At 34.3% G+C, this 17262-nt stretch overlaps 1 protein-coding gene and 1 pseudogene across 1 annotated transcript; one reads left to right on the forward strand and one right to left on the reverse strand.

Moving 5' to 3' along the window:
* Positions 1-9882: 9882 nt before the first annotated feature.
* Positions 9883-11624, reverse strand: LOC139816386 (leukotriene A-4 hydrolase-like). The gene is made up of 5 exons (XM_071783881.1): positions 11509-11624; positions 11370-11438; positions 10827-11118; positions 10369-10688; positions 9883-10158 (listed from the first exon to the last, which is right to left on the reverse strand). Exons 3-5 carry the CDS (start codon positions 11089-11091, stop codon positions 9883-9885), a joined length of 861 nt encoding a protein of 286 aa, XP_071639982.1. The 5' UTR covers positions 11092-11118; positions 11370-11438; positions 11509-11624.
* A 3235-nt stretch (positions 11625-14859) lies between these two features.
* Positions 14860-16008, forward strand: LOC139816387 (uncharacterized; annotated as a pseudogene).
* The last annotated feature ends 1254 nt before the right edge of the window (positions 16009-17262 follow it).

The following is a 17262-nucleotide window of genomic DNA, read 5'->3' on the forward strand; positions in this document are numbered from 1 at the left end:
TGTTGCCAAGATCACTCTTCCGAGTAACATTCCAAAGATTTAGCCGTCGTTATTGATTAAAAAGTTATTAACAATTAAGAGATATAATAAATAGAATATAGATTTCTTTAACACCGTATAGATAGAACTATCGCACTTTCGATTCTTTTTTACATGCAAACATTCAGTTCTCGTTTAGAGGTCTATCATGGTACAATACGGGTTTTCAAGTTTCATTTTCACACAAAAACGATGTCATCTCCACTCCACCTCTGCTCACTGGGCAAGACAAGATCTAATCATTGTACGGTTTAACTTTCTAAGCGAGGCTTACCCCACTTTATATCTGTTTACAGGGCAAAACGGGGTCCACCCTAGAGTTCCTCTAGTAAGAGTTGCGACACCGCCCGTAATTAATAATTACTAGAGATCTAATATCTAATAGCGAACGATTGAGAGAGACAGCCTCAACACTCTCGTACTTTTCATTTGGATGTTATAGCTTTGTCTCACTCCCACTAACTTTTTCCTTATTGATGGCGGACCAATCAGGAGTTATCACGCGGAGTCGTGACTCTTAATTACTAGAGGAACTCTAGTCTATCCCTGCTAAAAAGAGAGGCGAATTCCTCTTTCGCCCACATGTGTACTGTCTATAAACACTATATATCAGCAAGTTGACTTTTCTTAATTAGCACTAGCTGTTATATTTCTCAAACTTTTTTTTAATAAATAACGAACGACGGCTAAAACCTTTGGAAGGTCACTCAGGAGAGTATGTGAAGGTCAAGGTCGTAGAAGGTTGCTCCTTTAAACTAAATAATTATCTTATTTTATTCTTAGTGTTTTAATGGAGAAAGATATTTCATAATATGTGTATTATCCGTTATATTGTCCTGTACAAAGTAATCGGAATCTAAATTTATATGTTATATGCTACAAGATTTTTTCTACTATTTGATACATTTTGACTTTTCAAAACAAAAGTTGAATCGATAGAATAATGATATCGTCATTTCAATAACTCCGTGGCAATACGAAGACGAATCCATGACAGATCTTCGCATAGTATACGAAGGGCGCCATGGCAAGGTCTTGAACATGATTATATTGGTATGTGATACCTGATTCACAAGTAAGATATTGTTATAAAAGATACGCTTTTGTTGAGAGAAGAGAGTATAATTATATTTTCTTTTTTGAAGATATCGAGTTTCATGAAGCTATACCAATCAGAGTTTCTATGTACGAAATGTACAAACGGAAACGTAATTCGAATTTCGGCTCAAGACGATTCTAATAATGAGTGGTTTAAGTTGTGGGAAACTGATTATAAGTCTAAGATTGTATACCCCCAATATTATTTTCCCCACCCTTATATTACCCGCGTGACTTTAAAACGAAAATGCTAAGACTATTTTTTAAAGACAGTTCCCGTAAAATACCTCTTTGCACAAAGCTAGATGCTGTGATGCTTATAGGTACATCAGAGTTGGTTCGTCCTAGAAATTATTATCTTTTAACTAATCTGTTGAAAGAAATTAACCGCATGTACTTTCCACACCATGATATTCATAATTTAACAGCAGATTTCAAAAATGCACATTTGGATGTAGATTATCTGCAAGGACATTTTTCTGAATATTGTATTGTAATGGAATATTGTAGGGATGGAAGGTATTATTATCAACATTAAGTAATATTAAAATTTCTTTATTCTGTTAATAATAAAAAATTAATTTGTTCCGATGTTATTTGCAGTTACATAAGAAGGGTTTCTAAGGAGAGTATTTCGAGAGAGAATTTGATGCATAAAAATGAATCTCTGTAGGTAATTCGTCATTCGAAATATGCAAACCGTATAAAACTCTCTTCGGATGAATCCAAGGAGATATCACGTCGCAATATATCTGAGCTTCCCGTAAAGTATTCTAATTGTAAGAGACCTATTTTTCATAATATTTATTGCAATATTATTTCGTGTATTAAAGTTTTATATTTATATTTGCATCCAATGCGCGCATTGATTAAATTGGAACGACTTTCTATGCAGTCTACGCGCTTCATGCGTAATTCGGAAAGTCGTTCCAATTTAATCAATGCGCGCATTGGAAGCGTTTTGGTAGTGCAGAGAATTTCCTCGATTGTACTAACCGTACTGAATTCTTAGCACTCCTCCCAGCGCATTGACTGCTTCCATTTCGACTTGAGGCAGTTGATGCGTCTGATGCGTTTATGCGGTCTATAGGCCGATATCACAGTCTCCGATTAACGAGATCCTGATCCGATTAAATTCACTCTGCATCTCTTTCTAACTATACCCTTAGAAAGAGACGAAGAGTTAGTTTAATCGGAGGATCACGTTAATCGGAAACTGTGATGTCGGCCCTATGCGCTTCTTGCGTAATTCGAAACGAACAACGGACCGTATTGACCTCTGAGAAGAGGCAGGAATTTGTAATAATATTAGACGACTAACACTTTTTTTTTAAATTAGGTGTGAAATCGATTGTATTTTGTTTGTAGAGTTTTGTAGTCTCTTTAAGGATGTATTGCACCTATTTTCAAAGCGCTACCAAGTGGATAAAAATTTGTAAGAATGTTCTTTTAGTCTTCCTGATGTGCTACAAAAAAAGTAGAAACGAATCCACTAAACGGTTGCTGAGATATAACGATTTTAATTTTCACTGATTTTACACGTATTTTTATGGGTAGAGACGATTTTGACGGATAAAACAGCTAAAAAAATGTTGAAGGAACGCTACCAATATTTTGAATTTTTTTGTACATCTAGTATAGTATACGAATAGATGAAGCTATCTGTCAAGTTTCAATTGTTTTCACTACACCGTTTTAAAGAAATAAATTAATAATTAATAATAATTAATTATTAATTAATAATTAATAACTAATTATTAATTTTATTAATAATTTGACGTTATAAAGTTGAAATCAGGGCATTTTTACTGCCAAAAGTTTAGGCTCATAAATTACAAAAATCGCAAATAATACTGGAAAAAACATTTGTAAAGTAAAAAAATACCTTTGTAGGAGTAAAAATAAGACTCCTACTATCTTGAGTATCTTACATCTAGATTTACTATGCGTTAGGCGTAGATATTCAAGTATTTCAAATTTCATGCACTTTTGTCTAAGATTGTACCAGTGATACATCCTTAAATTGTTTATAATCAATAAATACATTTGTTAAACTATGTCCGACAATTAATTCACGGTAGTTACACAGTTTGACAAATGTATTTATTAATTATAAACAATTTAAAGAGACTACAAAACTTTTTAACTTTACTACAAAGCTCTACAAACAAAATACAATTAACTACAAACGAGCTTTTTTATTTTATAATATGTTGATGTATCTTATGATGTTATAGCCGACGCGCGACTAACACTTTAAATATTTAATTAAAATATAATTATGGACTAACAAACGAAAATGAATGCACTACAATAATCTACAAGCAAAATACAACCGATTCTACATCTATTTTTTTGTACACGCATCTACTTCTACAATTTTTTAGATACCGGGTTAAAATTTTGCACACAAATACAGTATCATAGAAAGTATGTTCTCCTCTAATTTTATTCAAATCCGTCGACCGGTATAGATTTTAAGAGGATTTTTATTTTTCAGAAAAGCGTGTTTTACGCTGTAGCTTTCTCAATATTTGAGATATCGATCTATTTCTAATTCTATTATATTTTTCAGTTTTTTTAACCTCTATTTCATATAAAATTCTTTAAGATTTGATTGATTAGATCCATTTTTATATGCGATCAAAGGTCCATAATCTTTTTAGAAATATGTGTAGCAAATTTCGAAATATCGGGCTATTTATAGTTTTATTATATTCTTGGCTTAATTGTCTAGATCGGATCATGATCTAAAATCGCTATAATTCAAGCTATTAAGTCAAGATCGGGCATGATTCAGACAATTAAGCCAAGATCGGGAAGTCGGGGCATGATCTATTAGACAATTATGCCAAGATCGGGGCATGATCCGGACAATTAAGCCAAGATCGGAGCATAATCAGACAATTAAGCCAAGATTTGGGCATGATCCAGACAATTAGCCAAGATCGGGGCATGATCTAGACAATAAGCCATGATCGGGCATGATCCGTACCTATAGTACCAAAATTATAGCAGCCACTAATTTTGGTATTAGAAAAATAATTTCGGACACAATTACATCACAGAATTTTAAAGATATGTTAAATTTAAAAAGAATAGTATTTAATCTTTATTTAATTAAAGAATAACTACAACTTCATCTACTTCAAATACTTGTCAAGTTTCATCAATTCTTAACACATCCATACTCCTTTGAATGTTCAAGACGCTTGTCGTCATCTTAGCAGCAACAGTGTTTTGTTTACAGATTGCGATTGAATAAATTCATTGAACGTTCTTGTAATAAAAAGACAGGATGCCTTAAGAACTAATCAATCAAATCTTAAAGAATTATATATAAAATACGGGTAGAAAAGACTTAAAAATATAATAAAATTAGAAAAATTGCGCCAAACCAGTCGCAATTTATTCAATTCTAAATCTGTTATATTCTTCAGTCTTATATTCTCAAGTCCGTATATGACCATGTAGCCTAAACTACTCAAGTCACATTGATTTAACATTGTGTTGATTGAAAACTCCATTTGTGCCACTAATCTATATATATAAAAATAAATGTATGTATGTATGTATGTATGTATGTATGTATGTATGTATGTATGTATGTCCTTTATACACTCTTGAACTATTCGACCGAATTTTTACCAAAAGTATATAAAATAGGGGTAGAATTTTCCGGGGAGTGTTATAGAGTGTATAGTTTTTCGTTACCGATCTTTTTGGAAACCGGTATTTGACATTCTTTAATTTTTTCGGGAAATAATTGACCGAATTTCAAAGAAATATATATGAAATAGGAGTAGAATTTCCCGGGGAGTGTCATAATGTGTATAGTTTTTTGTTACCGATTTTCTGGAAACCGTTTTTTCTAATTTTTTTTAATTTTCGGAAAATAATTGACCGAATTTCAAAGAATTGTATATGAAACGGGGGTAGAATTTTCCGGGGAATGTTATAAAGTGTATAATTTTTCGTTACCGATTTTTTTGGAAGCCGGTATCAGAAATTTTTCAAATTTTTCGGGAATTAATTGACCGAATCGCAAAAAATTATATATGAAGTAGGGGTAGAATTTCCCGGGGAGTGCTATAAACTGTATAGTTTTTCGTTACCGATCTTTTTGGGAATCGGTATCTTTTTGGAAATTGGTTACGAAATTTTCCAGAGCGGGAGAGAGAGAGAGAGAGAGAGAGAGAGAGAGAGAGAGAGGGAGAAGAGGGGAGAGGGAGGAGAGAGAAAGGGGAGGAGGGGAGAGAGAGAAAGAGAGAGAGAGGGGGAGGGAGAGAGAGAGAGAGAGAGAGAGAGAGAGAGAGAGAGAGAGAAAGAGAGAGAGAGAGAGAGAGAGAGAGAGAAACTATTTGCGTGTCTTAATACACATGTTCTCCGGGGCGAAGCCCGGCGGGGCATGCTAGTTAGTAATAAAATCATTTTTTATATATTTAAAAAATTATTTTAAAGCAGAAATAAAAAACTAATGTATAAATAAAAAAACGAAACAACATAGAAAAATTAAGAAATATCCGCATTAGTATAGGAATCATTTTAATAAAAACATTAATTATTTAATTGATTTTTGTAATAGTATAACAAATATTAGTCGCAATAAAGTTTATCACAATAAAAAAGTGTGCAAGTAGAAACTTGCACATTACTTCCTCATAGTTTTTAAGTGTGCAAGTAGAAACTTGCACATTGCTTCCTCATAGTTTTTAAGTGGGCAAGTAGAAACTTGCACATTGCTTCTTCATAATATTTAAGTGTACAAATTATAAATTTAAACATTACTTTCTAACAATTTTCAAGTATGCAAATTATAAATTTGCACGTTGCTTAAGGACGTTCTCCGGTCCTTATACTAAAAAAAATCGATTTTCTTAAGATTTTCTTGAAACTGTGAATATACGTTAATTTAGGTGTGCTTTATGCGTGGTATAAATTTCAGTACCTCTTCCGGGATAAAAAATAAAGATACTGAGCCTCAAAGTTTCAACTTTTACTAATAAAAAGAATTTCCAGGCCAAACGGTAAAAGATACGAGGTTGGCCCAAGAGGACCAAAGTTGCTCCTCTCGTCGAGTTCTATAAGGAAAAAAATGCCAAAACTAAAAAAAATTAAATTTTAATTTTTTTTTTAAACTTTGAGGCTCAGTATCTTTATTTTTATCCCGGAAGAGGTACTGAAATTTATACCACGCATAAAGCACACCTAAATTAACGTATATTCACAGTTTCAAGAAAATCCTAAGAAAATCGATTTTCTCTAGTATAAGGACCGGAGAACGTCCTTAATCAACATTTTATTTCGCTTATAAAGCTTCCTCTATGAAGAAGCCAAATTAATAAATATCTACTAATTATACATAAAAAAATAGGCTTCCTCATAAAAGGAAGCTTATGAGCGAAATAAAATGTTGATTAAGCAACGTGCAAATTTATAATTTGCATACTTGAAAATTGTGAGGAAGTAATGTCCGAATTTTTTAATTCTATAATTAAATAATTAAGTCTATAATTAAATAATTAATTATAAATTAACAAACAAAAATAAATGCACTACAATAATCTACAAACGAAATATAATCGATTTCACATTTTTTTAAAACATGTCACTAATTTTTTTTAAAAAGTGTCAGTCGTCGGCTAACATTCATACGAATGAGGCAGGAGCCATTGATTAGAACGGCGTCGATCCTTTTTCAATTCGCATTAGTACGCAAAGCGGGCAGACAACCGTTCCGAATTACTAAAGCGTTTTATGCGCATTGACAAAACGGAACGATTTCGAAGAGCTACGCAACAGTAATGCAGTCTACGTGCTTCATGCGTAATTCGGAACGGACCCAAAGTTTCCGTTGAGCGGAAAAGAGAGAGACAGCTACATATATGATAGAAAGAGAAAGAAGATAGCAGATGTGCGTGGAGTGACCCGCGTGACCGCCCAGGCGCTCGCTGCGTATGTTGGAAGGAGAGGTCGGGATAGATCAAAGGCTGCGTTTTGCCGAACCTCCGCCTCCGCTAGCTAAGCCGCTAGGTAGCAATTAAGTGTGATTGGATCCAAAGGAAAGAACGAATCACATTCAATTGGTACCTAGCGGTTTAGCTAGCGGAGGTTCGGCTGGACACGGCCAAGGATAGTCGAGATCTTTTCTCGCCTAGCTGTTGAAGAGTGCGGACGTACAGTCGAGTGCGGTCTTAGAGTATTCTAGATAGCGTAAGTGTAGCGAACGTAAGCCATTTAAATTTTGCAATTTTTTTTTTGAACATGTTATAATGATTATCGGAAAATGAGATAAAAGATACATTGCTCTCTAAATTTTTCGGAGTGAAAATTCGGCCGATAGATCTCACTCCAAAAAAGTGGAAATTCCAAAAGAGTGAAATCTCACTCTATCGGCCGAATTTTCACTCTGAGAAATTTAGAGAGTGAGTAAGATAAAAAATACATTTCGGAAAATCTTAAACCCATATCCTGCCTCTCTCCTCCTTCTCCCTTACTTACTTTTATTCACCCTTTGCCTTCATCTACTCCTTCTCTCCCTTTCTTCCAATCCTTTCCTTGCTCTCCCGATGCTTCCCTTCAGCTTTTTCTCGTCCCGTCTCTCAAGTTCGTTCCTCGCTTTACTTCCCGCCACGTGCGTTTGCCATGCGCTCACCTCGTTCAATCGACCCGGGAAGTCAAACTACGGGAGTTCGGGTGACGACCACGACTTCTTGGACGAGGCACGGATTACTAGACCCCGTTTTGCGTGTCGCCCTAGGAGGTTCTGGTTAGGTCTCTTCTCTTCGGGAGCAGCGGATCGGTTGCTGGTCTCGAGTCGAAGTTTTTTCTTTCGCCGCGGCGCCGATTTTTATAAAGAGGTCGATAGATTCGGTGAAGAGGCCGATCCTCGTGCGAGCCACGTGGCGGTCGGAGCAGTGCAGATGAATTACGCGCGCTCGCACTCGGCGGAGATTGGCTCCCGTCGGCGTTTGTCGGGGCCGCAAACGTTCGCACACACGATAATTTTGAGCGAATTAAAAAAGGTGGGCGCACCGCTCCCTATCCTCGCCCGACGGATGGTCGGGCGGCATCCGGCGGATGTTTAGCCGGGAGACGATGCGTCATCGTTGACAAGGGCGCATCGTTACAAAATAAATAATTACATTTATCTATTTCATAAAAAAGAACATGTTACAATGCAGAATATTGAGATCAAAATTAAAATATATAAAATATTTATTTGTTAACAATTTATTCGTAATATTCTATAATAATAGTACAATTTGTTAATAGAAAAGTATAAAAATTATAGTTTCAGTAAAACTTAATGTTTTTAAAAATAGATGCTATATGGATGCTGGTACACTATTCTCTGTAGAACAAGATTTGCAATGTATTGCTAATTAAAATCTTTAGTTAACTAAAAATCTATAGTTTACATTACGTAATACACATGCAGACATATATAGTGTCAGTATAATTAGCAATGTGAATGGAAGGAAGATAAATTTAGATTATATAATCTTTATGCTATAATTACGAATATATGATAAAATTATACATTTTATCATATGTTACAAAAGCAAGGATTATTATTCTCCATATTTTGGTCTTTTTTCAGAGAGAAAATATGACATCCAATTACCAAATTTTACATTGTGAGAGTTGTGATCGATATCCTTATATCGGCAGAAAATCCGTTGGAGAAGAGAATATTAGAGTTGACTTCATCTATCAATTTGTGAAGAAAAGACACGTTAAGATCCACTCTAATCTCAGTGTATTTCATACTGCCCCTGACATAATTGGACCACCCAAATTTTCAAACTATGGAGAACCATTTCAGGTAATTATTTAGAATGTTTAAATAGACGAATTTTTTTCTATGATTTTACCTTTTTGACATATGTTGCCAAGATCACTCTTCTGAGTAACATTTCAAAGATTTAGCTGTCGTTATTGATTAAAAAGTTATTAGCAATTAAGAGATATAATAAATAGAATATAGATTTTTTTATATATATATATATATATATATATAGGACATTTGTTGTATAATCATGCTCTATCTCTCATAATGCAACCCCAAAATGGATGATAATTCGTTTATGGTTTCGGGAAGCATTTTAGAACAATTATCACGCTCCGTAAACCGTGACTTGATGGCCATTATACGAGTTTGAGCCAAATTGTACAAATCGCGGAATATTGGGCAGGCATATTTCGGCATACAATATTCGCTGCAGGCAAACTTTAAAGCGGTCTCTGTTATTCGTCCGTCATCTGACCATTTATTTTTGATACACAATCGCAGCCAGAGAAACCTGCGAGATACGTGCGCGATATGTTACTCAACTACAAAACAATTTGAATATAGAAAAGTATATTTACTTGATTTCACAAATAGGCATCAGGATACCCATAAGATGACGATCTATCAATCGTAATTTGGCTGGCGAAAGATCCGGAAAATCCGTAGGCAATGTAAGTAAATAGGTTAAAAATTCTATTTTAACTATATCATTAATATTATTTTTTACTTCTAGAATCAGATTACGAATCTGTTCGTTTTCTCTTTCGACGACCAAGCTGTCCCATTTATGATGCCAATCAGTTTTCCTTGTTATGAAATCGCGATAAGAAGGTGGGATACCTGGTTGATTAAACCATTCATCCCACTTTACAGAATTTAACTCCTAGCCACAAGATAAAAGTTTAAGTTGTTATTCGCTGTTTAATACACAAAAATTAAGAACTATATGTTTATTTCCATAAAAATTTTGTTACCCCGTGTTTCTTGTCAAAATAATCATACAGGGAATTCTGAAAATCATTAGTTGTTAGGATTTCTGAAGGGCCGACAATACGACGTTCCAAAAAACAATCTACAAGAAAACTCCAGAAATCTGTGGGGCCACCTAAGAGATCTTGTAAGTAGTTCAAAAACACACACCCTTGTTCCGACACGTATTTGATAATATTCATGGGCAATTTCGTCAAATCTCTATGTACTAAAGAGTCGGTGCTGTGTTCGTTTTGCTGTAATAGTAAGTCAGTTTCAGAAAATAGTGTAAAATTATGTAAATGTAACTCTAATAGAATAATTCAGTTTCAGAAAATAGTGTAGTAAATATGTAGTAGAAATGGATATGAAGTGGAAAGCACACGTATGAAATGGAAAATAATATTATCAATCATATTCAATACATTTCTTTCTGTAATTTTATCCAAGAAAAATTAATACTTTACCATATTCAGCACATTGTTAATGGCTTTTATTTCTAGAAATCCGCGGATATCATTGTTGTGTATCACATTATTTTTAGAATTCCTATAAATGAATGTACTAAGGCCTTTAATCAACCACAAGTCTTCGAAATCTTTAATCGGAACTATTTTTCCTATCCAGGTCTCAATGATGTTTTGAACAATTGTATCGATCATAAAATAATCTCCTTGAAGTGAAGTTGACGACACGAATGTCATATGAGGACATTGCATATCGAATTCCGGCACATTTGATGGAAGCACACATACATTGACTTCATTGCTTTCATTGCTTTCATCAACTACAGATATTATTTTATAAATATATTAAGAATAAAATAGTAATGAAAGGAACAAGATTGACAATTTCTTATAAAATAAAATGCATCTAAACATATTATACATATAAACTGAAACGACAAATTAAGTTGACATATTACCCGTCATATTATAGAAATGATACGACTCTCTGATGTCAGGCGGCATGTCTATTTTGTTATCATTAAAAGCACTTGTAATCTGCCCAAAATATTCGCCTCCAGTCATCCACAAGTTGTATTTTAGATTCCCAGTACTGACATCCTTTCTTAGTTTACCTACTATAATATACATCTCATACGGTGCCATTCTTATATCTCTATTTCGGTATTGAAATATGTATTCATCTTGGTTGTCATCACTTCTTTGTTTATTCCCAGGCATCATAATGTCAAGACCGCTTGGTACAGTAATCTAAAAAATGTAAAGTAAACATCAATAAAAGTTGAATAGGTAAATCATTCCGTAAATAGGTAAAGTAGTAAATATAAAAGTATAAAATTATAATTGCAATTTTACATGCTCACACTTATCTCTTTATCACATGTTATACTTTTCACTTTGACGTTTTATTACTTTTATTAATAATATCAATGTCAATCAATCAGACATTACTGTGCTTACAAATATATACGAAATGCATACTGCAATGTTTAAATTCTTACCTTCGAATAGAATCTGATTTTATTTGATGGTGTATCTTGACAGGGAAATATAGCTCTGGCATATGTAAGCTGAAAATATTGATTTGTGAGTACAATACACGTTGATATAGGAGAACTAAATCATTGTTTTATAATTCACCTTGGTGTTAGATATCAAGAGCGGATGTGTAAGATCGGAAGTTTGATGCTCTTTTAGCCAATACAGTGCAGGAGAGTCTGGACTTGTCTTATATTCAATTCGAATTGTATAACTGAAAATACGATATATACATCGTCATATATACATATTAAATATCTGTATCAATAATTTCGAAAATCTATGTACTTATTGTCAAACATATATTCTATACTTACATATTATCACTACCTTTCGCTCTTTTAGTTTTTTTAGAGGTTGAAGGGCTTGGGTCTGCACTATCCACGTTTGGTAGGGTAATCTTAAGTTTTCTGCCAAAGTTATCATCATGCGGATTTTCCCTATGAGTATAAGTTAATATTGTCCTAGAATATCTGTAGGGACTGTGACTGTAGCCTTTTCTGACATCAGTTATTTCAAGATTGTAGGTATCTAAAACCTAATTACTTAATATTATTAACTAAACTGAAATATATATATATTATATATATGTATACTAAAATTAAAAGAAAATGTTTACTAACTAGTTCGTTACATGTCAATACTTTCTTTTTTACTGTCAATATTGCATGGCCATCAAGAACTCGATCGCCAAAATTCACGGATAAGTATAATTTAGTCTCAGTCACAGCAACGAGGTCTAATAAATAACAATTTATTGAAAGTGAAATTCAAATACTTAACAAGACAATATATAAATAATAATTATAAGTACCTGTCGAGAAATATAAAACATTACAATTAAATATAATTTTAAAACCCTATAGGATATAATTCTTAGTAGAGAAATTTCAATAGCGTTATGAAATGTTTGACATATATTTTTTGTATTTAAAGAAACAATGACCATGCTACAGTGAAACAATAGCATAATTTACAAAATTGTGCGGATTATACTTAAAAATTTGGAGATACGAACGACAGCGTCGCATTTCAATACTGATAAACTTGTAATTACCCGATATCAGTGTTTTATTTTTCTTTAGAAAACATAACGAAAGTAAAGATTTAATATTTAATATTATACTTATACTTATATAAATAATTACGTAATTAATATACCTGGGTTCGAATAAGAATACAGAATATCATTTCCTGCAGGTGGCTGTTCCATTTTAAAATTTGTGTGAACCTTTCCAAATGCGTACCGACAATACAACTATATCATCAAATTAAGAACAGTATCGCTCGCTTTCTTCCCTCTCCAACTGATACCTCTCCTACTGTCCTACCTTCAACGTTTAAAATTTCTCGTGTTTAACAACATATTTGTTTATTTATTAGAGTATGAAGTGACTTCCATGTACCGCACAAACAGTTGACGGTTACGTTTGGCAAATCAAATACGCACAATAAATATTTATTTTTCTTAACGCACGATTTATACTGAAATTAATAAGTAACAATATATAATAATATAACGATATAATATACAGTATATCGTGGGAGCGTTTATATCTAAAAAAAAAAAACAGCTCGGCGATACGGCTAAGGCACCACTTTGTAAAATGAAAAGTTTTTAAAAATATTTTTTTGCGCTTTAAGGTTTATGCAATAAAGTTCTTATAAAAAGTTTTCGATTCAGTAAATTATTCTCCTTAAATAAATTGCCAAAGTTAGGTATCATTTTAGGTTTCAGAGATGATATATTATATATATATAATATATTTATATATATATATATATAAGTACGCCCTTAAAAATTTAAAATTTTATGTTTGCGATTTAAAAATGATTAAAGTTTGAATATTAATTTTGAAATAACCGACGACTATCATTCCAATATCAAAGAATAACGCAACACGAGGAGATTGAGACAAAAATTATTCCATCCAATATTTTATCGAAAGAATGTTGGAGCAAATAGGATCATTCGTAGCAATGTGACAATATTTTCCACTTGTCCTGGTTGACCAGAGCAGGTTTACTCGAGAACCCGTGCCGAATCACCCTGACTCATATTATATTTTCATTTGCGTCTGATTTTGTTGTAATATCTTCAAACGTTATTATAATGTCTTGCAACAAAAATATATCATATAGAATGATATTTCAGTACAAATGTTTGTAACAATGGAAACGAAAGCTATGCAAACTCGTGCGATCGCATTCGCCGTGAATATGGAAAACGTCAATTTTAACGATAAATACTCATTATTTTACTGTTCTGGCGTACATTTCTAAAATTTATGAAATAAATAATTGATAAATAATAAAAGTTATGAAATAAACATTTTATTACAATTCGAAACGATTGGTTATATATTATTCGAACGAATGCATGATTTATTCAAGTATGTTTCGTGCTCGACCGGATTCAGCGGAGCGCGATTTATGCCGGTACCACAGAAAGATTGCGAAATTAGGGGAGGCTGCGGATGAGGGAACGACTTATTTTACCGCGATTAATTTGCACCGGGACCTCTTGTCACACTTGACGGATACTGTTGTGGTTCGAATCGCTCGAAAATCTTGAGGCGTCAATAGTTTGCCGCAAACGCGAGACGAAGATCTTGCCGAGCATCGATTTGATGCCCTTATTACCGCTGAAATCTTGCGGTCGAAAAAATCTTGCTTGCGAGCCAGACTCCAAGCGCGAAAGCGATTCGATAACAGAGATTCCGTGCGAGCTTCTTGGATAAGCTCGATAATCACTCGTGGAGAATACTCTGTCTTTCTGGACACTTCAGCACTTGGATGATTGGGCGGCGCGGCGATGTCGCGCACGAATCGGTTGAGAATGTTGCGTTAGGGTGCATCCCGATGGAGAAGAAATAGCGGAACGGAACAGTAACGGAAAAGAGATATGGTGGGGGATTAACCAATCAGAGTAGTTCCGTTTCAATTCCGTTCCGTTATTTAGTGAGTGGGTTCCCCATGGCACGGAGCTGTTACAGAACGGAAAAGAAACGGAAAAATTTCTAACCTATTCTGTCGAAAGTTCGCAAATAAGTGCAGTGGATCGATCGGTTTGCAACATTTTTATTTTTGCAAATAAAGAGCAATATGTCGTCATCGGTAGGTATTACATGTGAAAATGAAATATATATGTTAAAATCCTATGTTAATATGTTGATGCTAATTAACCGAATGTGATATATTTTATTAATTTCCAGAAATTCAAATGTGGATATTGCCGCTGGATTGTTTGGTTCGATGAAGACGGAAAACTTTCACATCCTTGCTTAGCAAATCATACGAATTTAATAATGGATAAAGATCGAAATCTCTTTATAAATGGTACGTATATTTGTGTACAAGAGAGGCAATATATATTCAATATAACTAATGGTTAGAATATGTAAATGATATATAAATTTGTTGTAAAACTAAATCTGTTATTATTTAAATTCTTTAGAAACACACGTCGAAAGTGAGAATAACAGCACTGCCTGCGAAAAAGAAAATATTGCTCAAAACCGTCAAGAACACACTGACGACCACGATACAGAAAAGTTAGATGAAGATTTAATAAGTGCCGTAAAAGAGAGAGCACCATTATATGATTTTCGCATACCTGTGAAAGAACGAGGAAGGAAACAAAAAGACTGCCTATGGCAAGAAGTCAGCAAATGTTTGAAAGGTTTAAAAGCATTGATATTTATTTACATATTTACTTATTTTCAAGGTTTTCTACACACACACACGATACATATATACATATATATATTTCTTAATTATACGTGTGTCACAGGTTTATATACCGCTACTGAAGCAGAAAAACGATGGACCTATCTTAAAGATTGTTATAGAAAGGCAAGAAATATGTATTAAAAAAAGCAAAACATTGTGCAAAAAGTGGTGCAGCTGCTTTACCAAAAAACTACGAAATAAAACCATCCTTTCGTCATTATGATGTAATGTCTTTCCTAAATGATACATAGGAATATCGACAGTAAGTTCAAGAATAGCGATAGTTTAGCTGATAATTATTATATATTGTAGTAACGTCCTAATGTTTATTCTAGAACCGTAACTTCTTTACAAAAATCAATGCATGACGAGCAACAAGCGTCCTGTTCAAAGAGCAACAGCATTCCTTCCACATCAACAAGTGACAACCTCAACGTAGATGATGATCTTATTCCCATCATCAATGACAATTCTACGTCACTGTCTCCAGGCTCTCCGGCGTCATCGAAATCAAAAAGTATAAATTTCAGCGTTTATTATGTGCAACTTTTATATTAGCCAATAAATGATTAATTTATATACTTCTTTGTTGCAGAGAGAAAAGTAAAAGTAAATGTATATTTAATAAGTATATGTATATGTAAAAATAAATAAATAATAAATAAATAAATAAATAAATTGCAAAAATAAAAATGTTGCAAACCGATCGATCCACTGCACTTATTTGCGAACTTTCGACAGAATAGGTTAGAAATTTTTCCGTTTCTTTTCCGTTCCGTAACAGCTCCGTGCCATGGGGAACCCACTCACTAAATAACGGAACGGAATTGAAACGGAACAACTCTGATTGGTTAACCCCCCACCATATCTCTTTTCCGTTACTGTTCCGTTCCGCTATTAAGGTAGTTCGATGATGAAGGGCCGAAGTCACAACAATGTTTATGATTTTTTTATCAAATTATTTATATGATCATAAAAAAATAAGATAATGCATTGCAAAGCTTCGTAACGACGTAAAAAGACCATTAGTAAGTAATTTTTACGTTGTAGAATAATATTTTGCCTAAAATAGATTAAAATGAAGTGTGTGTTAATGCGTCGCTTGACTAATTTTCAACTTGTGCCAACTCTTGAGTGCTCTACTTCGGAGATTATTTCGATTGAATTATTGCGTTATTATGGCGATTTACTGAACTACAGTAATTTCGCCACAAGGTGCATGTAATTTTTACATAAACAATTTTCTCGCTGCCCTCATGTACGAGATGAGGGCAGCGACTTGGCAACGCCAAACAGTTCGTGCGGTTGGTACACTTGTTTGTCTTTGCGCTCACTCACACCTAACGTGCACCTAACCTTACGCCGACGATCCCAGCGTGCGGCGTTGCCACGTCGCCACGCTCGAGTTGTGAAAATCAGCGCTTGAGCACCGGAAACCAAACTTTAATTATTAATTAAAAAAAAACTGTACGGTGGATCGTGTTCACCTTCAACTATACCTCACAGTGTCCTCTTTCTATCGATATATATTGTTCGGACATTTTTGGCAAAAGATTTTTCGGAAACTCGTGTTATTCATAGGAAAATATCTCTTTTCCTATTAGACCAATGTTAAAATCACCTAATTTTGAAATTAAATATCTTGAGAACGGGACGGTGAATTATCTTCTTTCTGGGCTTAATCGATTCAGGAAAGTTCCTTCTTTCGATATAAAAATAAAACCTATCACTTTTGGCAAAAGTCGTTCATCATCGAACTACCTTAAGTCGAGAGAACTTGCTTCTGATACGTGCAAAACGAGTGTGCCGCGATCGTTCTTTTCCGCCCGGAAGGTTCTCGAGGGCCAAAACGAAGGCGAGATATGGAACGCGGCGCTCTCTGATTGATCATCCGACGATTGACGGAGTTGCGCTGTGGACACAATTTTCGCGAACAAAGACACTGCGCGTGTCAGGAGTTGCGCCGTGTTCCGATTCTCGACAATTCCGGCATGCGCGCACCTGTACGTGGGGCGGGATCGACGCGTGATCTACCACGCGGGACGGCGTGATCGACAACCCCATGCGGATCGGATCCGTGCTACGGGACTGACAGTAGGCACGTCGCAGTCAGCCTCGCGGCCC

This window comes from Temnothorax longispinosus, chromosome 7 (genome assembly GCF_030848805.1).
Source record: "Temnothorax longispinosus isolate EJ_2023e chromosome 7, Tlon_JGU_v1, whole genome shotgun sequence".
In the NCBI taxonomy this organism is placed as follows: Eukaryota; Metazoa; Arthropoda; class Insecta; order Hymenoptera; family Formicidae; genus Temnothorax; species Temnothorax longispinosus.

Bases quoted from the DNA above. Each gene is read 5' to 3' on its own strand.
- LOC139816386 (XM_071783881.1), bottom strand. From the start codon at position 11,091: ATGATGCCTGGGAATAAACAAAGAAGTGATGACAACCAAGATGAATAC. The intron at 10,689-10,826 runs GTAATATGTCAA...TAATATCTGTAG, and splicing joins TCATTTCTATAATATGACGG to TTGATGAAAGCAATGAAAGC. The intron at 10,159-10,368 runs GTAAAGTATTAA...TTACTATTACAG, and splicing joins TTAACAATGTGCTGAATATG to CAAAACGAACACAGCACCGA.